General features: G+C 43.8%; 1 protein-coding gene across 6 annotated transcripts in view; it reads left to right on the top strand.

The window, feature by feature from the left end:
- The window catches only part of ADAMTS17 (ADAM metallopeptidase with thrombospondin type 1 motif 17), a 185,653-nt gene that overhangs the window by 68,687 nt on the left and 94,540 nt on the right, over positions 1-22,426 (top strand). For all 6 annotated transcript variants that reach the window (XM_080607246.1, XM_080607242.1, XM_080607243.1 and 3 more), the window contains one exon: positions 8,108-8,213. In XM_080607246.1, the coding sequence (XP_080463372.1) occupies positions 8,108-8,213 (106 nt within the window). The remainder of the gene's footprint in view (positions 1-8,107; positions 8,214-22,426) is intronic.

The raw sequence follows: 22,426 nt of genomic DNA, 5'->3' as shown, positions 1-22,426 counted from the left end.
TTTTCAGGTTGTGGCACCTGGCAGGCAGCTCAGCACCTCACAGCCGTTGGCTCGCTCCAGTGGGATGCGGGAGAGAATCAGGGAAGGGGGGAAGGAGAAGGTAAAACTCGAGGGTTGAGATAAAGACGGTCTAATAGGACAGAAAAGGAAGGGAACATAATGATAAGTTATGTTAAAGGTATATACAAAACAGGTGATGCACAATGCAGTTGCTCACCACCCCCTGACTAATGCCAAGCCAGGAAGAAATTGAACTCTACGCCAGCTGAAACCAGGACATCGGTGTAAACTATATGCCTGGGTAGGTAGAGCCATTTCCTGAGTTCAGAATACAGTTCCAAGTCTCCTGTTGTAGACCTGGGGGAGGACAGTTACCCCTAAAGGCACGAGAGGTGTCGATTCTAGGGCTTGTCAACTGCCCGGGCAGCTGCTTCGCTGGGAGAAACTCTGCTGAAATCAGCAAATTAGCAGAGTGTGAATTCAATGCCAGTAGCATTAGAAAAAGGCTCTTGACATCATGGGGAATGTCTGTGTGTGGGCTAATCGGTAAAGGAGCAGATAAATGACTCATCCATTAAACTTCGAAAACTGCAGGAGGGTTCCTGGGAAACACAGAAGCCCTGCAGAAACACTGGAAACTAAAGCTGGAAGTTGGCAGTGCTGGGGATGGGATCTCACATATTCCATTGATTGCTGTCCTGCAGGGTAATTAAACAAGGAGAAAAGGATAATAGCAAAAGAGTTCCCTTAAGCTCTGAGGATTTAAAGGATCTTGCCTTCTTTGGAGGTTTACAGACATGAAGAGCTGGAGCCGCTCTGTTATCAGAAAGGTGTAGCACGGTACAAGGCGAAGAATGAGCACATGGACAAACCCCAGCTAGGCGTGAGCTTATCTGCTTGAAAACAGGTGGAGCACATTCCTGTGCAGAGCACGGTGGGGGCTGAACGGCTCACCTGAGCAGCTCCCTGCAGCTTCAGCAGTGCCACGGCTCAGATTTGGGTTTATCTGCCTGCAGTCATCACACAAAGCCTAAGGCACGTGTCTGCATCTGGCTCTTATGGTTGCAGTCCAGGTTGTTTGAAATGTAACCCAGGGCCAGCTGGTAGACCCTTGGGTGCCATAGCAGTAGTTCAGTGGGTATTCCCAGTACTCACACTGTGAAAGCTGTTGTGTATTTCATTCCTCGTGCTGCCAGGACGTGGTGTTCTGAGGAGCGTTACACTATCAGTTGTAGCAGCACCTGCGTTGTACCCGCAGCTTGCATTGTGAATATGGGGGAGATTATTTTTGTTAGTTTTCCAGTATACATGGGCTGAAAATCGAGAGATTTAGAGAGTAAGTACGATGTGTGGTTCAGCTATTTATTTTCCTTGCTGGACTTTTGGGATTCTGACAGCAGTTGTGTGTACTGGAAGTGACAGTGTTTTCAGAGTTACAAGGAAGAAGAGATTTTATTGGGCACTACATGACATCAGTCAGTCCCGGAGGGAAGGTGTCTAGCCACAGAGTACTTCGTGTTCTGGGAAAGCATCTCAGCAGATCCTGCTGGTTTGGAGGCAAGGAGCGGAGTTTTATAGAGGTCACGCTGAAATTCAGGGTAAGGTAGATTTCCCGAAGAAAGAGGGGGATTCTGTGATGAGGGGCATGTTTGTGACAAGTTGCCTAGATCTGGGAAGTCAAGGTCTGCTGTGTGTTCTCAGAAGTAGTGCTGAATTTGGGTGTGGTATTAACAGTTATTTGAATACTGTATCTTAGCTCGCCTTTCTGTAAATTTGGTGCAGTACTTGCCAGTTTCTGAGGCTGGGAGGAGTATTAATGGGGACTTGGATACCAGTTTGAAATCCTTGAATGGAAACGGCCTGCGGTGTAGGAAAACAAACGTGTGCCATATGGTGTCAGAGGAGCAAGAGTCACGTGGCTTCAGCTGGAGGCTTCTGCTTGATTTCTCTTGGAATCCAGATTATCTTCTCCCTGCAGAAATGGCATGGGTTTACTGGTGCTCAAAAAATCAGTGCTGGGAACTGCTTCCTCCAGCCCCTTTTCTTCCACCAGTTAAAAGAAGGGGAGTTGTATACACCTGTATCACCCTCTACACCTGTATTCCAGCTTACATTCTGCTGAATTACAAATTCCTTCTGAGGACTTCTACCTGGACTATTCCCTTGTTATCCGAGGCCCTCCCCATTCCTCTGTGGAGGGTTATGTTGGTACCAGTCCCATGTTGCCCTGTGTCCTCCATTCAGCTCAGCCACCTCCTGCCCTGCAGGGAATTGAAATAGGCTGTAACTGATTTCTAGCAGTGCCTAGCAATCGGTTCCGTTGGATGGTCCATGGCATCAGAATCTCTTCTAAAAATGTCTGAATAATTTATCACATTGATTGTTAACTTGTTTTCCTACCTGCTTGTAGCTGTCTCCTGTGCTTTGTGTGGTTGTACTGCAATTCCTGTACTGGTGATTGGCAATGACTGCGTTGTTTCCAGCGTGGTTTTCATTAAATACAGTGACAATGAAAATTATTGCTAAGGAAAACAGTTTCCATACATGAATGTTAAACCCTAATGGAAACCATGTTGTTACTGCAAGATTAACAGAAATTGGCATCTAAATGACTATCCAGCACTAAGCCAAATTAATCTGTGCCACTAAAATTGCATGTCTGGCCTTGAACTAGCACATTCTCATAAAATGAAGGAACAGCTCAGCCTCTTAGCTTCTTCTGGATGATCCCTGCAAACCAAACTTGGAGCTGGAGGCTCAGTAGGACAGTGATGGCAATAACCTTAGCCCCTGTGTTGTGCATGCCGGAGAGGGTCCTGCTAGGGATGCTGTTGTTTTTCACCTGGGTACTGCTGACATCTTGGGAACTCTGTTTATTCAGCTGCGGAACAGGGATTGTGTTGAAGGCGGTTTAATTGTTTCTTCTTTTTTAACATTTTTTTAATTTGGGGATTTTTCATATGTAAGTGTTATAGAAAGGAAAAGTATTCTTCATTTCTAAATATCACAAGCACTGAAAGTTTCCCTTGGTGACTGACTTGATGTGTAAATACAGGCAGGACGCCTCTGTCAAACATATTATCGCAGTAAAACAAAAAGGCAGAGTGTGAATTTCTTCTAGGACTTCCGGATTTCCCTTTGTAGGATGTTGAAGGCTACAGGGTTGTAATTGATGGCAATGTGTGAGCCGCACAAAGAGAAGAGTCGTGGGAGGATGAGAAAAACATCGGCTCAATACCAAACTGGGAATGGTGGGGAATGGGAGGTTTGCTCTGTGCATGTAGATATACACGGGTCTCCATCTGTGCCAAGCAGACTTCAGGACTTCAAGTTTGGCTCCCTTCCCAACAGCAAATACATTGAGAAGAGGGAAGCTAGCCAAGTTTTAATCAAGTAAAAGTTCTGTATCCAGAGGTGGCTGGCAAAAGAAGAGATTAAAGTATTAGGAGTGCAATGAAAACAAGACATTAGAGAGTTGAAAGCTGGAGTACCTGGACAAACCACTTGCTGAGTGAATATTCCACAGTTGTCAGAAGGAAGCCTCGAGTGTTTTGAGTAGGATGAAATATGAACCCATGCACCAGAACTTGTCTTCTTCCAGCTTTGGCTATTGCTGTGGCAAATATGTAATATCCTAATGCCGAGCTGAGCTGGTAGGATAAATGTAATCATTCCCCTTAGAGATACTGCTAGCAGAGGGCTCATTAGCTGGCAGAAGGGCCAACAGCTGCAAACTGTTTATGTATGACAACTTTTTGGATAAATCTGAGTTTACACAGTTGCCTGTGTCCTAAGGTTTGCTGTGGAAGTAAAGATAGCTTTGCGTATTCAAACTGAAGCACAGAAGTTACGGACTGTAATTATGCAATTCCTCATGGGAGAAAGGAAAAAACCCTCACACTTAGTAAAAATAGTAATTGGCTTTCCTCTCCCTCTACCACTGATGCTCCTGCTTGACCTTTTTTAATATTAGAAATAGATTTGTGGTCACTGCGGGCAGTTAGTGTATCTGGAAAGATAAGGACTTTGTGTCCCCGAAGAAAGCCCCTGTCTGTATTTGCACGAGCACAATATATATTAAAAAAAAAAAAAGGCAGCTCAACTTTCTTCCCATTTTTTTCATTTTCACACACCTGTTTCCCAGACAGAGCCAGAAGCAAAATTACCAAGTGAAGAGAAGTTCCTCTTATGTTATTCCCAGCCTGGTAGAATCACTGCATGCCAAGATTTTCATGAGCATGTCTGAATTCATGAAGTTTCAATTTCAGTTTTGCAAACTTGAAAGGCCCGGATAAAAATCGAATTTTTAGAGGCAAAATCAGTTTCCATTCATCCCAATAAAGAAAAAAAAAATTGTATTAACGCAGCTACCAAGGTGTTGGGCTACTGTCCTTGTCACATAACGGTGTGTTTTTCTCTGCATATCAGTTATATGCATGACGGTGCTGCGTTACAGAACAGTTGCATTGATGTTAATGGTTTGGATGCATTTACTAAGGAACTGTGTTAGGTTTGCAGGTGAACAGTGTATTTGCTATTTTGTATTTGTATTTATAGTAAAATGTATTAGTTTAAATAAAAAGTTCTAGTCTTAGGAAATACTTTGATACAAATTATGTAGTTCAGAAACATTTATGAGGCAAGCATAATGTCATAACAATCTGTTACAACCAGTTTGCTCCAGAATGACTTTTACTAATAAGCACTCAGTTCCTAAGCTGGACTTTTTACTGAGTTCAACTTCGGCGAAGTTTTCTGCCGTCTGCTTTTCCACCATTATAAGTTTCTTAGCCCAGTCCATTTCTGCTCCTGTATTGTCTGATCCCTGGGCTCTGCTGCACCAAATGTCTTTAATAATTGTAATAGTAAACTAAATTTAAATGTCTAGATTTTGAATGTGGTCACTGCAGATATTATAAAATGGCCACACAGGATTCACATTAAACATAGAAAACAACTAATAACAGTGAGGTGATTAAGAGTCTGTAACAGAGCCACGGTTGCTTCTTTTTCAGCCGCTGATGAATGTAGAAGCCCTTAATCATTCGTTTTCCACCGTTGAGCAATGAGGCTTTTAGCACAGAGCAGCGTTATTGCCAGTCAGCTTCAGTGGGGATTAGAACCGCTAAACAGAGACTTTAGAAGAATTACTGCTTGAGGCCTTCGTGATGTATTTGACATTTTAATTGATGTTTAACCTCTTTTAATATATTGCCAGATCTCTGGACTATTTTCCTACGCCACATCTCTGAAACATGGAAATACTGCCCCCTTCCATTTCCAAGTGCCAGCAAACATCGAAACGGTCTCATTTTAAGTTTATCAGAAGGAAATTAGCATGAATCACTTCAAGCTAAATTGGCTTGCCCGATTGGCCACTGAGCTGCAGATGCAATACTGTTTTGTTGCCTCTCATTTATATCCCCTTATGTCAAATACAACTGAGAGATAAATTAGCAGTGGTTAAATTGAAGATAAAGGCAGAATAAGCAGGATTAGTGGTAGGAACAAAACACTTCGTCAGAATCCTGCTCTGGTCATGGCTGTTGGCTGTACCTAAAACTGCTGAAAGGTAACCAAAATATCCCTCTGTATTCATCAGAAGTGTATTTCAGCGGAGCTGGGTCAGTATTGCATAGCTGGGTTTGCCTCATCCCCAGCAGGCAGAAGGATCTCCCGGAGAGACTTTGGAGTAGATGGTAATTGTGCCACAGGGTGATAGCACACCGTTGTGGGAAGAGCCTGGGCTGTGTAAGCTAATGAGGAGGGCAAACTCAGCAGCCCTCACTACTTCTCCTCTCGCACAGCTAAGGAGCAGGATTACCAGCAGGGAGCAGGATTACCAGCAGCTGATGGGCCATCGCTGTCCCTTTGGCGATGCAATGTGCTCCAGTGGTGAGGCAGCCACGGAGCGGATTAGCAGTTTGGCACCAAGGGTCCTTCTTTCCAAGCACCCCGTTTCTGTACACATTCTGGGAGAGGATTTAAGAACTCAAAAATGCACAAAGGCACAAATCTAAGGGAACAGAGGGTCGACTGAGTCACCAAATCATTCCTTTCCGTCTTTAGCTTCTGTGACTCAAATACCAATTTTTTTTGTTTCCCTTTAACCAAAATCTGGCAGTTGTTCTTAATCTCAGACCCTCTGCTATTGGTTTTACAATACACTAACATTTTCCCAAACTGTTTTTTTCTTCTGCCAGAAGTATTCCCAGAAATTGCTGCTCCCAAGTTGGTTTGGAAGCAAAAAGCTGTAATTGGTGCGGATATTATTATTTACAAGTTACCATAAGAGTGCATATGAGGAGATATAAATCGGGAGAAATATCTGCTTCCCTTTCAGAATCAACCAGGAATGTTTTGTGATCTTTAAAAGAAACAGAAGCCATATTCATAGCTCAGGACACCCTGCAGGCACCAACAGTTGAGATTCTGTTCTCTGACCAGTTCATTAGGCTATCATGTGGAGTGAGGTTGCAATCTCTTTCTCAAAGTAACTTGTTACTTCCAGAGCATTTCATTGACGTCCTCGTGACTATAGTGAGAGCAAAAAGCGAGTCAGTCTAAGAAGAGCGATGAAACTCAGACTTCTATGGTCATTGATTTAAAAAGATTAAATCTTGATTTTATTTTTTGCATCTGGTATGAATCTGGCATGCCGCAGTCAGCACTTTTAAAGTAAGCAAATGTTAGTGTCTGATTTCTATGCTGCCTTCACTCTCTGCTGCTAATGCTGAACTAAAAGGCAATTGCCCACCCCTTCATTCCATCCAGAATTCCCCTTATAATGGATATTCATGTCCATATTGTTGTCAAAGCTCATAAAAACAGAACTGGACTTCTTCCAGACCTAAAGTTTTACACCGTTCACCCCCTGATGAGCACAACTTTGTCAGTTCTGACAGAAAAAAAGAAAAGAGATCATGTCTCCATTGCACAGTGGTGGTCTACTCGTTAATGGCAGATCTACCGGCATCTCTGTGAGAACAGTGTTACAGTGAGGAAATAGATCTCATTTTCTGATAAAGATAAGCAAATAGATCTGCTTTGAAAAAATTGAAAGGCATTTGTGAAAGGTCTTCACACTTGCCCTTTCTCCAGCATGGCAGAAGGATGAGTGAAGTGGCAGAATGAACTCAACAGTTAGGTTGCTGTGTGCTGTTTGGAAACCTTGTTTTATGTGTGCACACTTGGTATGTTTGGGTGCCTTTTGACATCTGGCCGTTTAGCAGTGGAGGACTTGTATAAGTAGAGGCATCCTTAGGCTCCTTCTCTGTCTTTAATCTTTGTGCATAGCTCCCAGTGCCTTAACTCTGATTTCTAGGTGGCAGATGAAACAAAATTTCTGCAGCAAATTCTCCTGTGCATGGCCTGGGATGCCCTTACAACATGTCCAAAAAGTACAGCAGCACTTCTGCAGGGACAGTCCGGGTGTAGGAAGGACATACAAGAACTTTTGCTTTTCCTTAGCAGGAGTTTCATTCTGTAACTTCTGAATTCCTTTCTGACTTCAGTCTACAACTGTTTCTGGTGCCCAGACAGACCGGCCCAGAGAATACTGCACAATCTTCTGTGGGATCAAGTCTTAAAATTCACAAAGTCATAGAAGGCTTCTGCCACCTATGTTGGCCTTCCGAGTTACCACCAGGAGTGGTGGTAAGACTCTTGTCTTCTTTAGGTATGAAAATAAGGGGAAATGGAAGAGCTTTTCAGAGAATATCAGCTTTTATTATTTTATTTCTTCTCATCAACATTATTCTGAAAATCCGGGCAACTCCATTTAAGTAGTTGTTAAGGCTACTTTGCAATATATTCTAATACTGTAGTAGAGGGCATTAGTAGACAAGCTTTGGTGAGTTTTTGAGTCTGTATGGACAGTGAAATATGTTTTCTAGTGAAAAGTGTCTGTGCTTAACTTGATTTTTCTCTTGTCTGCTAAAACCCTGGTCTGATTTCTCAATGATATGAAGAAGGAAATACTCAGATGAAAACTACTCCGTACTAGGTGCATTTTTTGTCCTTTTGGTTGGGTTACTGTTGTACATTTTGAGTGCATGAGTTGCTTCACCAACTCTGATGGGACGCGTTCTCTGTGTTTCTGTTGCAGGAATTGCTTACCTGGGAGGTGTTTGCAGTGCCAAGAGAAAATGTGTACTTGCTGAAGATAATGGTCTCAATCTGGCATTTACAATTGCACACGAACTTGGGCACAAGTAAGACCTTGTCTTTCCATTTCTTTACTGATGCCGCTGTAGGATACTTCTGTTTAAAGCCATACAAATGAAATTACTGGTGCACCATGTTTGTTATGATTTCATAAACCTGTCAAATTTGTGTAAATAACTGTTTCAGCACACACAAAACTTTCTGTTTGATCCTCCTCTATTTTCCACTGTGCAGTTTGAATTTGAATAGCATGAAAAGGCCTCATTCCCTTAAATGGTTGGTGTTAGTAGCTAGAGACAAATTCTGCAAGTTATGCTTTAGAATAGGCCCAGGAAAACAACATCAGCTTAAAAATCTTTGAACTTGCCAAATCTTCTTTAAAGTTCAAGTGTCTCTGTCAAGGGTTTTAATAGTTCAGTACTTTGGTAATAACTTTACACCTGCAAGTGAAATAACTTACAGTGACAGAACTGCATTTTGGGAATCAAACATCAGCATTTTGGGAATGCCTTTAAACATCATCACTTGATCAACAGAAAGATATTGTATGACTTGAGTTGTCAGCTCAACCACAGCTGATCAGCACACTTTGACTGGAAAAAAATAGCAAAGGATGTGATAATTCATAGTCGGACTGAAATTTACAGAATGAGCTTACCAGGTACTTTCTGCAGGTGACTTTGAAGACTGTTAAGCTGCCTGTAAATCTTCCATGGGCAGAATAAAACAGAATCGACTGGAAGAATCATTTGCTGCATAATCTTAGTGCAGTTAATGAGTTAACCCAAAGGTCAGCATCCACGTTCGCTGCTTTCCAGGCTAAGTGTAATGTGCACTTACTCATAATACTTACGAGGTTTTTTCCCTTTCCATTGACATCACTCTGATTGCACCGTGTCTCAGTTAGGCTGTGTAATGTATAGAATTAGACCAGGAACAAGATTATACAGGGGCAAGGGCTGTGCCTATGGGATTTTCAAGTGCTCCTTCTTTTAGCCTCTCTGGATGGTAGGTGGGAAATCCCACCATTGTTTCTTTAGTAAGAAGCTGCGCAGAAATTTTGTCTGCACCCTTCTGGACTCCTACGGTTTATGTGTCTATTGTATCCTTCTTCCCTACAGTAACAAATATTTGACAGCTAAGTCAGAGCCAATGTATCGTGTTCAGATTCTGGCCACTCTCATTGCATGACAAATAATTATTTTATAGCGATGTATTTCAGAGTTGCATGGAGGATATTTAGGTTACTACCAGAAATGACAAGATGAAAATGAATCTCCTGTTCACCCTCCAGTGACACCAAAGGCAGCTGAGCCAAACCGAGGGTGGTTTCAGCAGAAATGAAGGACATTTGGTTTTGGTTTTATTTAAAATGCATGCCAAGATGTTAAACTGAGCCTAAGCTTAATAACAAATTAACCTGTGGGTAATGTTAAGGGAAATTCAGCACTCATCTTTGGATGGGCCAAGAGCAGGAGGGAAAAATACTTGGGCTGCAGAAAATCCAGCTGTGTAAAAGAGTGAGACTGGTCTGCTGTGGCGTTTGCCAAGTTTCCCAGCAGAGCTGTCAAGCTTCCTTCTAATAATGCCTTGCAAAAAATCCACAACACAAATCGGGGATGTAATGCTTTCGGATGCAGCTCTCCATCTGTGCAGAAAAGAGCAAATCATTTTCTTCCCTAAGTACAGTTTCGGTGGTAAGAGCACAGTGTCCGTTCTCTGCTGGTTTTCTTTCTTTGCCTCCATCTTGGAAAGCTATTCTCAAGAGATGTCTGAAGAGGCTGGCAGAGGATGGCTTGGGCTGGACATTGAGTGCACCACTGTGCAGGGAAGCTTTGGCTTCAGGAGAGTCCTAGATCCTGTTGTGGGGGGAGATGGAGAGCTTAAATAAAGATCGCAGGTGGAGAGGGACAGGTGGCAAAGGAGATTGTGTTTTGTAAAGGAACTGCCTTATGAATCACTTCTCTCAGAGAAAAGAGGCTGGAACAGGCTCAAGCAAGAGAGGTTAGGAAGGTTGCTTGGGTATGGAGGGACTTGGAGGGTCTCTAAGAGCCAATCTAGAGACCTGGGGTCTCTAGGTCAGGGGAGCATATCCCTGAGAAGGCACCTGAGCCAGGAAGGTGCCAGCTGGGTTAGGTTAGAGAAGCTGCTGTCAGGATTCTGCTACCAACTCTTCCAGGTTAGCCTATTCCACGCTGCGTTGCACTTCTTTCACGATCCGGAGTGAGCCCTCTAGCCCTTCTGCCCACTCTTCCCTCACTTAATGTGCATGCTTAATCAAACCCCAGTGTGCAGAAGGAAGAGAGGAAAAAATGCCATCTTCCTGTCATCACTCTCCCTGAGCATCAAACTCATCCCTGTATACTGTCACCCACCAGTGGCCTAGTTATAGTTAGTTCCGTCTGGTCAGTTTATTGATGCTTTCCTGGCCTTGAAGTCAGCAGGAATCTTCCCACTGACCTTATCAGGAGAATAACGAGGGGCCTGACACCTGTTTTTGAACCACAACAGGATGCTGTGAGCAGACCTGTTGCTGCATGTCTTGTGCACGTAGAAAGGCTGCGTGCAGGCTTCCCCTACAGACTGGTAGAAGTTTTTAAAATGACTGTGAGTTGTGCAGAGACAAAGACAAAGAAGCTGAGAAAGAGCTTCAGGTTTAAAAAGGAAAGCCAAGGAAAACTAAGGGCAATTTTCTTAAACTTTATTAAAAAAAAAAATCCAACCCAAACTTACACCCATATGGGCAAAAATATAAATTTTGGAGAACCATAATGGTGAGCTTTATTGAGGGCTGATTTCTGTAGTGTTGAAAAGTTGAGATTTATTGCTTCTTGCCCTAAGACTAACAAATGTCCTTGGAGATCACAAGCTCAATTTGGTGTTCACAGATTGTTTCTGATGTAGACTTTGGAAAAAGTGAATAGATTACTAATTGATGTGTCAAGTTCCTAATTTGCGGCTAATGTCACTTGGACTCTCGGCAAAAACACTGTTACGGACAGCTGCAGTGAAAACATGGAGACATCATTAAATAGGTCCACTAGGATGATGCTTATAGATCCTATAAAAATTCATCTGTGGGTTTACCTTATAGGGTGGTTGTTGCTTGATTGTGAGGTGAGTGGTGTAACTTCTGTCTGTTGTATTTACATCCTTAAATCTGAAGAGAGAATTTTGGTCCGTGGACACAAACAGAGCATCCATTGGAATTCAGATGCAATTTTTCCTAAAAATTTGCTGCTACAAGAAAGAAACAGACAGGGTAGAGACCACTGTACATTTAGGCTACAAATCTTAAACTTTTAACCATATAAAACAGGATCCTCAGCAGGCATTGCTCCTTGTTCAGTGTGGTCAGTGGTGGATGTCTTTTAAAGTAACACACTTTACTGTAACCACGGTTAATTGGTTTTTATCCAGAGGCTGCTGGGTGGAGTACTGTGTTCTGACCTACCCAGAAGACACGGTGATCACTGTGGTCCCTGAAGTCTTAAAACCCCTAAGTCCAAGGTTTTCAAATTATAAACCGTTAAATCTGTCGAAAACTTTCTTACTCTCGTCTTTCCTCAGACTAGTAGGATAAGAGTTTAAAAATGCCCTACTGTTGTTAAGAGGATCCTGAATAGTGCTTCTGTCCTCCCTCACGAACTGCACCAGTGTGATCTTGAACTGAGATTCATACCCCAAAGACCACCCCGAACAACTGTGACTTTTAGAAAAACAGTGCCATTTCCCCCCCCCTCAGTCTCTTTTTGCCTACAGCACTGCCATTGTTACCATTTTCAAGACATTCTGTAAAGAAAAAGGCAAATGATTTTTTTTTCAACAAAAGCTGGGATTCATCCTTGTATCCGTTACCCCTAAATGAAGCGGGTGGGCTGTAGTCAGTGGTTTTTCAGGACAACAATGCCAGCTTTGTTGCCATTCCTGTTTCTTTCAACAGCCTCGGCTTTCCTCTTGTGGGCTGGGGGGAGGCTTGGGTGGCGAGGGAAGATTCCCATTCATGAGCTAGCGGAACCTGGCACTGCCTATATGGTGAGAGAACAGCCTGAGGTGGTGTGGCTGGAAGCCATGCTGTGTCAGATGCCCTAAGAAAGTGGATCAAAATCAACTAACAATAAGGAAGATGCAGTCCGATGCCAGCAGTCTGAAACCGCATGGCCTCAAACTTGAAGCTGAAACAGATGAGGACAAAAATGAGTCCAAAGGTAAAAAGCCTATAATGCACAAACCAAAGAGCTCTGGATTTGGAATCAGCTAAGAGAAGTGTTTAGGACCAGCAGGTTTCTGTCCAGTATGATTATTTGCTTTACATCTAAGTATTGATAGACATAGCTCAGTTACAATGACTTCAGGGTACATCATTATTTGCTGTGTAATTAGGTACGACCTTTGTGGTGTATCTCGAGCAACTATGGCATTGCAGATGAAGGAAAAGTGGTCTCTGGGTGTTCCCTTTTTGGCCTGATATTTATGCCAAAAGACTTGTGAAAAATCGTGCTGCTCTGGTCTGTCATGTGCAGCACCCAGCAGAGAGGTTCCGTCCTGGAAATAGTTCTAAGGCAGGATGTGAAAGTCTTGCAGGCTGAAGGAGGAAGCATCTTGAGCAGGTACAAAATTCGTACAGAAAAAAGTCCGATGACAACTTGCACTGGCAAATCCAGGTCAGTGCGGTGCAGGTGTATGAGCATGCTTCGTAAGAACCGGACAGGAAGTTAACGTCCTCCTTCCCCTCCAGTGTGTACAAATGCGTTTGAGAATTGCTAAGTTCCATAGGGAAGCTGAGGACCACCAGAGTAAATCAGACACGGATCTCCGGAGTCAGGTAACGCTGCAGAGTGCGCTGATACAAAACCATTTCTGTTCCTGCTCTGTGATTCCAGACAGCACAGTGCCAGTGGCAACGGAGCCAGCCAAATCACGGTAACAGTGCAGGGGAAGAGTTCTGGAAATGACATAAAAATGGAGGGACCTTTGCTACAAATCCTTACTTTATCCTGGGATTATAACATTTAGCTGCAGCTTGTTGGAGCTAGGAAGCTGTTTTAAAAGAAAGAACTCCCAGCACTCTCTTTTTTAGAGCAGCTCACTGTATTCTAGTCTTGAATGCGTGACTGTACTGTTGTAGGCAGCCTATTTTTTCGTGAACGCTCCCATCTGGACTTCTTTTTCTCACTCTTTTGACCATCTGCATTATCATGATGGCAAACGCAAGAATTTCTTAAAAGCATCTGTAAACAGCTGGTTTTTAGAAGCCTGAGCAAAGCAACCAGTAAGGTCCTGGAGTGTTACGGTGCTGACAGAGAGATCAGGCAGAGAAGAGAATGCAGACCTTGCAGGTGCTGTTTGAAGTGTGCTGGGGGCATGAGTTAATCTCACATTTATCAGGCAGGTCCTTCCTGATCTGAATTTCTGTGGAATATTTTTCTTTAATTGGTATTGCAAAAGTATACTGATTAATGACCAGGAAGCAGTCTGTCCCCATATTACTACTTACCTCCCAACAGGAATTAAAACTAACATCACTGAAGTTGCAGAATAAAATTTGGAAGCATGAAAATCTCGGTGTCAGGGTTATCTGGATAACTTCAGTTCTACCTCCAGTCTGTGCTGTGAATGAGGCAGAACTTCAATGCACAAGGTAGTGTTTCAGCGCTGCCAACAGGCTTCTTACTCCAATTCACCGGTGTTTTACCAGAGAGACCTTGCAAAGAGGTGCCCATCTGTGGGCCTCGAGGTTCGTATCTGTTTACGCGATGGCTCAGGGATGCAGCCTGTGGCTGTCTGACAGGACATGTGTCTTGTGACTGTGTATACCTCTCTGACAGCACTGCTGGTGGTTTGGATGTAGATTCTGTCTCGTGGGGAGCTGTGGTGCAATTCCCTCTGCGCCTTTGTAAAAGCTTGTGTGGCTGCTTTGGCCACGGTGCAGATGACAATGTGTTGGAACTCACATGGCTGCATTTGGAGGGACTGGAAATCAAGGTCAGTTGGATCCCAGGGGTCCTCCTCCGTTGGAGGCTGAGGCGATCCCATGCAAGCTTTACTCCGGCAAGCTCAGGTGCTAATAACCATGTTGCTGCACCAAGACAGCCTGAGTCGCTGAGCAGTTTGTTTCAGACGTATCCCAGCTAAATTCTGCTAGTGCCAGCGCTCCCCGTTTTAAATCTCACAGGAGAATGTCGCTGTTCCAGCACGCTGCAGTCCCAGGATTCCTGGGAGTGACTGACTGCCGTGTAGACATACCCTGGGGCTGGCCAAAAATGCTGGCAGCAGTCCGTACCCACCCTGGAGTTGCTAATTTTATTTTCTGCCATTTGTGTTGTAAATCTGTTGTGGAATGTCTTTCTCTGTTCCCAGGCTCCCTTGTTCCCCTCCTCCCAGGTTTTCATTCTTCTTCCACAGATAATTGCAAGCACATTTTCACAGTTAAGTTACCCTTCTCTGTACAGCTCCAAGCAGACATAATGAAATACTGTCTATTTCATCATGTATCTTTGTACATCAGAACCACTATGATCAGGTCAAAACAATTATTTAATAACATACTCTAGTTTTGAGAGAGGGCTACGTACAGCCTAAAATTTCAGGAGGTGCTTCTTCCACTTTGGTAACACGCTGAGAGGTCTGGTTTAGACAAAAAAAAATATTGTGAACCTAAGTAGCTTAATATTTGTAGCTTGATGATAGGAAGCAGAGAGCAAAGATAGATATAGATCTAAACATAAATAAAAAGAGCGGAAGCTTCTGCAAGCATGGATGGTTTGACTTGATATGTTGACGAAGAGATAGTGGTGGGGCATCCCTAAACAGAACATGTGTTTGCCCGGTATAAATTAACTTTCTCAGGTCTCTTGTGTTATATTGAATTCCAGAAGTAGAATATTGCTGTTGTATTAAACTTGGCTGGGCAAGTAGTTTCAGTAAGGACAGATCCATGCATGGATATTCACGCACCATCAGTTTTAGTGTGAGATTAAAGACGTGAAGCCGTTTGGTAGAAGCTGAAAAGAATTTGGAGATGGCAGAAATTCTGGGGAAATCAAAAGGAGAAAAAGACGGCTGTGAAGGAGGAATTGAGAAGTTTGAGCAGTGTCATATGCCATATGGATAATGTGATTGGTTCTACTTCAATTGTGTGTAAAACTGCAAGATATTTACAGGTACAGTTACTAAACCTTGCTCATACTAGTGTAGTGGTGGGGTCCGTCCCCTCTGTTGTGTATCTTTTGCCACCCATGTTATCTTCCAAGCCTGGTAGTTTACTTACAGTATTGGAGTGTAACCATGTTGGAACTGGGCATGGGAATGTCTACCTCCCGTTGCTTTTTGGACTCCTGTGGCCAGCATTTGTGGGATTCTGGGCAAGGGTTTCTATGGTTTTACTCGGCGCTTTGCGAAAGATGCCTGTGCAATCCTGAGTGAAGCAACGTTCTGTCGCAGACCCACTAATTCCTTTGGTTTTGAGCATCTCGTACAGCTTTGCTTAACATAAGAAAAGTGCACCAAACAGGCAACCAACAGTTACTTAGAAAACTCCCAGACAGCACAATTCTGTTTAATCAACAGCTTTGTGGCTTTGCCAGCTATCTTTCTTTTTGAAGGCTTATTCTGCTGAGTAGGCCAAGGCCGTGTTTAATAGCTGGGCTGTAATGATTTGGCAAATCTTTCATATGTTTCCTGCTACTGGGCTTCTGGTTTCATACTTCATTGGCTTTGCTGGCAACAGCCTCGTGGACCCAGTGACCCAAAGCACAGGAACAGGACAAGCCCCCATTGTGTGACCTCTACAGTACACCCCAACACACGGATTATTAGGTTTGCAAGTGCAACTTAGCAAATAATCATTTGTTTTTATACAAGGGCAGCAATCTAGCTGAAGTATTTACTTTTCCACTAGCAGTTGGGTTCCAATAGCTTGTAACCCAGGCTGTCTGCCTGGCCTGCTGAGTTCAACAGGTTCCAGGTGAAAATGACTGCAGAGCTGGGGAAGGTGATAAATCGCAGACTGTCATGGGGAAAGCCTTCTGTGGTAACTCAGCAGCAGCAGCAATGCCAGGAGAAATGATGTTGCCTCTAAAAATGGGGTTCTCTTTGCCATTATGTCAGAGCAAGGCAGCACTGTAGTGGAACGAGGTTGGCTGCCTCTTGGCCAACAGTTGTGTTGAAGAATAAAATTCAGCAAGAGGAAGTTACTAGACAAACAAAATAAACAGGACGACTTTGTTCTCAATGTTCTCAGCTCACATCTAATCATTTTCCATCCTCTCCATTGAGTATAAATTTTTACATCTTACTACATTATTTTGCTGTTGTTGACAGCCTTTCAGTACTAATCCAGTTATGGTACCGAGGCTTCTCTTCAAATAATAAAAAAAAAAAAAACTTGTTTTGTTTAGAAAAAAAATTATCATATTTTCCTTTTATACCCTAAGTGCTACAGTACACACCTGGAAAAAATTGATGGTGTTTGTAATCTTACCAAGTTTGCAAAATGCATTATTGCATGCATCACTTCTGAATGTGATGGGCAGACTCCCATGAGGAAAAACTCATTTGCTGTCTCCAGAAAGCTGTCATCAGTTAAATGATGTGCACGCTACACATTCTATCAGCTGAAGACCTTCTAAAGAGGTATCTTCCTATGAAGGTAACAGACTTTTTTGTTTCTCTGAAATTTGTCTTCACATTAACACGTTCAAACCAAGGTCGTTCAAAGCAATTCTGTCTCTTCTCAAGTTGCTTTTTACTTTTTTTCTTGTGGCATTCTTCGACAATATGAGAGCAACCTTGGCTGCCTTCACCTTGAGGTTTGTAGGCAACCAGGCATCCCCACTCTCCAAAGGTTTCCATTTCAGTATTGCTCTGGACATAGCACTTCCAAAGTGCTCTTATTACCAAGCCATGACTTGCAGTGCTCCTGTCTGATATCAGGTCTCTCCCTGGTGATCACATGAGTGAGAGAGACTTAAGTAACAGCATAGTGAACATCTATGGTCATTTCTCAATAACCAAGGCCAGATGATTTGGCGATGATATTTTTTTTCCTAGCTGCACCATCATGAAACATCCCAAGAGCTTAGAGAGCGAGAAGGCTACGGCTGGAACTGCCATATCCTTACAGCACGTCTTCAGCTGAAGGGGCCTGGCTGCTGCAGGCTGATCCATTGTAGGAGAGATTGGTTTTTTCAGTCTTAGAAGTAAAACAATGCACACAGGTTTGTTACTGTCTGCTAGTGCACCTGTCATGTTGGTGAATCAGTGAAGAAGGTCACATGGGGTGGATTTTTGCAGTCTGCAACCCCACAAAGATTATCAACCTAGACCAAAAAGGAAGAATAAACAAAAGAGGCTGAGAAACATTTCTTTCTGTGAACAGGACTTCTGCTGATCTGGGAACCATAAAGCATGTATACAGTGGCTTCTCTGGGGACTTCAGAAGACTGATGCTGGTAGAATTGCATACATTACAGTTACATCTGTGCCTCTGTCTTTTGATGTTGGCCATCTCTTCACTCCCACCTCCATGAGTGCAGAATTGATCTCCACGTGTGGGAAGGCAGCCAGCATTCAGCATTCCCAACTCCTCCAGCGCGTTCCCCAGGCTGCCTCATCTTCCCCAGCGCGCGGCAGTGGGTGGCTTCCTGGTGGGGTAGCGTGTGGGACATCTGTGCTTGCTTGTGTTGCACAGATTTGGCAAATATGTTCTCTCTCTCCCTTCCCTGTAGAGATTCTTTTAATATCTTCTCATGTTGCATCTCTTTGTTCAGGTTTTATCCTCAGTAATTAATGTGATTGACTAGAGGCTTTCGCTGGTTTTGCAGAAGTTTTAGCAAAGCACATTCAGGTGTTCGCATGCAAGAGCTTCCCCTTAGGTTGGCAACACCTCGAGTGACAGACCTGTCAGCCGTTCTTACTGAGCCTTTGTCTTTGTTCCTTAGTGGGTGGGCTCTCCCACCCAGCTATCCCAGGGTTTTTGTCTTTTTTTCCACCCTGTAATTTATGTTTGCTTTTCATCTTCTAAGGAAATGCATGTCACATTTTCTGGGGTCTTGTTCTCACCCACTTTCTGGCAGTGCTGAAAGTAAGCAGCTTGTTTTCCGTCAGCATGTTACTCCTGCGATGCACCAGGGTGCTTTCTGCTTACAAGGAGCTGCAGATGCGGCACAGCAGCTTCTGCTCACCAGAAAAGAAAAGTAGCAGTCTTCCTCTGCCTACTGCTGTGCTCTGTTTCATTCACTGTGCTCCTTGTGCAACACCTCCCTGCTTTTTGAAACCAACCTAAAGCAAGTGAGAGAGCATTTTTCACATCCAGGAGGTGGATTGAAGTGGATTAAATTTTGTGGAGGTCAAGGGAACAGCTCAATGAGTACATTTTCATGGGGACGTTACCCTTTGACCCTCAGATAACTTTATTCCTGATTTAGGAATAACGAGTAGCCAGTGTCTCTTCACTGGTAGCTGGAGAGAAGTTTCATTGCTCTTTTCAGTCAGGAGTCACTTGTGACTTGGGCATGTGACATTATTGCTGGAGAAGAGATCATAAGATGACTCGTCTTGTTCTTCATGGCCCTGGTGTCACTTCCATCAGACCAGCTAAGAGGACTGCCGCTGTGTCAGCGGGGTTTGGCCAGCTCTGTTACAGGTGTCTGGGACCACGTGGGCACCAAACTTTCAGACGAAACGCTTGGGTGAGTGAAATGCTGCAGTGCCTGTGCCTGCCGTCTTAGTCTCTAGTGTGTGCTGTATGTCCCTTGCCACACAAGCTTATACTTGCTGCCTTCCAGATTCCATGGCAAAAGAAATAATTCTTTTTAAATGAAAACCATATAATAAAGGGCTGGATCTGTCATGCAGCTGAATAAACCACAGCTTTCCACACTGCAGTTCACCAAAGGCATTGGAGTGTTCTCACTCGCTGTTGTTGACTTCTTGGCTGCTTGATGAGTAGATAACCATATAAAATGTCTGGTTCCTTCATTATTAGAGTGACATAAACTTGGTTATGAAAACAGGAGTCCATTAGTCATGGCTCCCTTTAAATGTTGTCTCTCCTGATAAATGAAACAAAAGCTCAGCACCCATCCTGAACACCCGTGTCCTAGATAACAGTATGTACACAATGGTCGTCTTCAATTATTACAAATGCTTTAAGTAGGGTCATCTTCCCCTCTTCATCCCAGCTCCCCCAAGTACCTCCTGACAGCCTCTGAAATAGTCAAATTATATTTAGAAGGCTGTGTTCACGTGTTCGAGAAGCACAAGGTGGAAAAGCCTGTTTTCCATTAAGCCACTAGACCCAGTGACCGTTGTTTTTGTAAGAAGGTTATGCAAGCTATTTCACTCCTCCTTCCTAGCTCAGCTCACCCCAGCGTGTTTCCCTAGCATTTGTTAGTTTGCCCTCTGTCCAAGCCTCGCTTGGACTCCCTTCTGACCCCTCTGGCTCTCTCTGCCTCTCTTTGGTTACTTACAGACGCATCACCTTCCTAGGTCACTCTGCATTTAAACTTACTGTCCTCATTTTGCACTGCAGCTCCTATTATAATTCCAGCTGTAATGAGCAACCCCATTTCACTTCTGACTTTGTTATGCCTTTATTCTCAACTGGTTGGAAGCCTCATAACTCGTAAGATATCAGCGTTTTGTATTGAAATGTTAAACATGTTGAACCAGTTCAGAAGTAGGCATCTTTCCAGTGACACAGCTTCGATTTCAAATGTTAATAAAAAATTCCTAACATTGAACTCGATTTGGGACTGGACGACTCACAGGCTTGATAATGTGATATACCGTCTCCCACTTCTAAGTTGCTGGTGCAGATCCAGCCCAAGTCAGTAGCTGCTGAGAACTGTTGACGTATGTTCTCTGCTTAGTGACCTGTGCTGGTCGGAGCTTCATGGCCCCGCGTGATGTTCTCAGCTACAGCCACGCACGGTGCGTAACCTGCCAGAGCAGCACCTTCCTTGGCTGCTGAGATTGGGTGGACTATGGAGACGGGACTCCCTTCTCAACCGTTCATGGAGACCCGATAGGAAGTGGGAAGGGGAAGGAATTTGTCCTTCAGATATACCCTTCATATGGAGAAACATGGCATTTGTGCCCACAGCATGTCTAAACAGCAGGCCTTCCATAGGGTGCTGTCATCCTGCCCACACTGAAATGCCGGAGCAGGGAAGTTACAGCTCCCCTTTCCCATTTCCTCTCACACTAAATGAGGACGTTGTCCAGCCTGCCCTCCCTCTGCGTTTATATTGTTACGGTGGGGTTCAGACAGAAATTTGTGCTTCGTCCTGGCTCAGTGGTTAATGCCACATTCCCTCTGGGTGAGTCGTGGCAAGCTGAGTCACAGGGAATGATTTTCCTGAATGCTCTTTTGAAAAGGTCACTAGTGACCTGCCCTGCTGCAGCGTGCAACTTGGGGTGCTGCACGTAGCTCGTAGAGAGTGCCAATGCTTTGCAGAAACAGAGCCCTTCTAGACAACATCTGCAGGCTAAGAGCCTCCTGATATAAACACAGGTAGGGAAAACATGCTTTCCAGCAAAGGTCTGCCAAGAATGCAAAACCTTTGTGGCCTCACTGAGCTTTTTGCTAGGAGTGAGAGATCACTGCCTTCTCCTGGCTCACTCTGCGTTTGGGACGTTGTTGTAGCAGGCCCTTGGCTCAATTCTTCGAGTCCGTGTTGGTCTGCAGGGCAAGTGGCCCCAAGGAGCCCTTTCTTTTGAATGATTTGCCAGCCTTCACTGTTGCAGCAGTTTGTGAGTTGGTCCTTCAGGTATAGAAAAACTCTCCCTTGGATTTCTCCCTCTGCAGGGAAGGACAGACCACTGTCCTCAAGTCCTTGTTGGTAGCAGGACATACATAGTCTTTCGCTGTCCTTTGGAGAAACGAGGACTTTGACATCAGTGCCAGTTGCATGGGGAGCAATTGTGTCATGCAGAAGTTTAATGAGCAGCTAGGGTGACGGCCAGGTCACCTTGGGAAGCTTTGCTTGTCCTGGTTGCCATTCATTTCTGAAGTGAACCAGCATCAGATTCACCCTGAGTTATGTGCGGACAAACGGAGATATTTGGCTTTCTTAGGGATGCTATGGAGAAGCTCTTATTAACAGCCAGCCCAAGTGCTTACGTGAAACAGAGGGATTGTAGAAGTTCATGGTGTTTCCACTTCTGGGTATGGTTTGTTGCCTTTTTTTTAAGGTTTCCCCTCATCATGCCTCCTTATGTCACTTGCTACCCTCTTTCTGCCTGAAGAAAAGCACCTGTTTTATGGCTGATCATATTTTCTATTAGATTTGATTCTTACCCCTACTTTATAACCTCTCCCCACCAGACGGGGAGTGCACGATAATAAACCTGGGGGTTTCTCAAGTGGTCTGTTACCATCCATAAAGTTGCAGCTGTTGAAAAAATTTAAAGCATCTCCTAAATCAGTTTCCCCCAGCCTTTGGAACTGTCCTTAAATTCAGATTTGGAGCTTTTAATAGGAAACCTATTGAGAGTAATAATGGTTCTGATGAATATTTGTATACATGACCTTAAGAACTTGGAGGTGCAATGCACAGTGCATTGAAGGCAGCCTTTGGTGGGCTTTGGCTCAAGCTTTTAAAGAATAACAGGAAACTTTGGAAAATGCACCAAAGGTAAACAGAGCCGTTTAGTTACATTAACTGTCTAGAGGAGAAGCTCCACTAATGACCAAAACAAACAAAGCAAGTGCATTTATTTAGTATTGCTGTGGGAAAACAAACGGCTTAATTGCATTTTGCTTAAAAGGGTTACCCAAGAAGTTGGCCCGCCTGGGCCCAGAGTGTCATTCTGGCGTCCTGACCCAGTTCTCATTACTGCGTAGATCCTGACAAAGAGTGGTGTCCTGGAAAGGAGCACACGCTTCAGGGAGGCCAGGGCTCCAAGAGATTGCATACTATTTTTTATTCCTAGCAATGTTATGTTAAAGTGTCATTCTACACAAAACAGCTTCAAAGAGATCTGTTTTTGCTGCCTCCTGGTGACTTGGGATAAAACTTGCCTTGTTATGGTTATGTTAATGGTCAGAACTCAAACTGGTCGGTCAGCTTGTTTCTGGACTCACTTATGATGAGCAACAATAAATGTGCTGCAGGACTCCGTCAGCGATGCCTTAATGGCTTTAACTGATAACCACTGCATTATTTATATTAGAAGAGAAGCTGGAGTGTGAAACCAGACTCCCATTGTGCTAATCTGAATAAACATACAATGAAAGGACCGTGTGGAAGAGCTG

The sequence above is a fragment of the Anser brachyrhynchus genome (assembly GCF_964034855.1).
Source record: "Anser brachyrhynchus genome assembly, chromosome: 11".
In the NCBI taxonomy this organism is placed as follows: Eukaryota; Metazoa; Chordata; class Aves; order Anseriformes; family Anatidae; genus Anser; species Anser brachyrhynchus.
The sequence above is the reverse complement of the archived record's forward strand: the minus strand, read 5'-3'. Positions and strand labels throughout refer to the sequence as shown.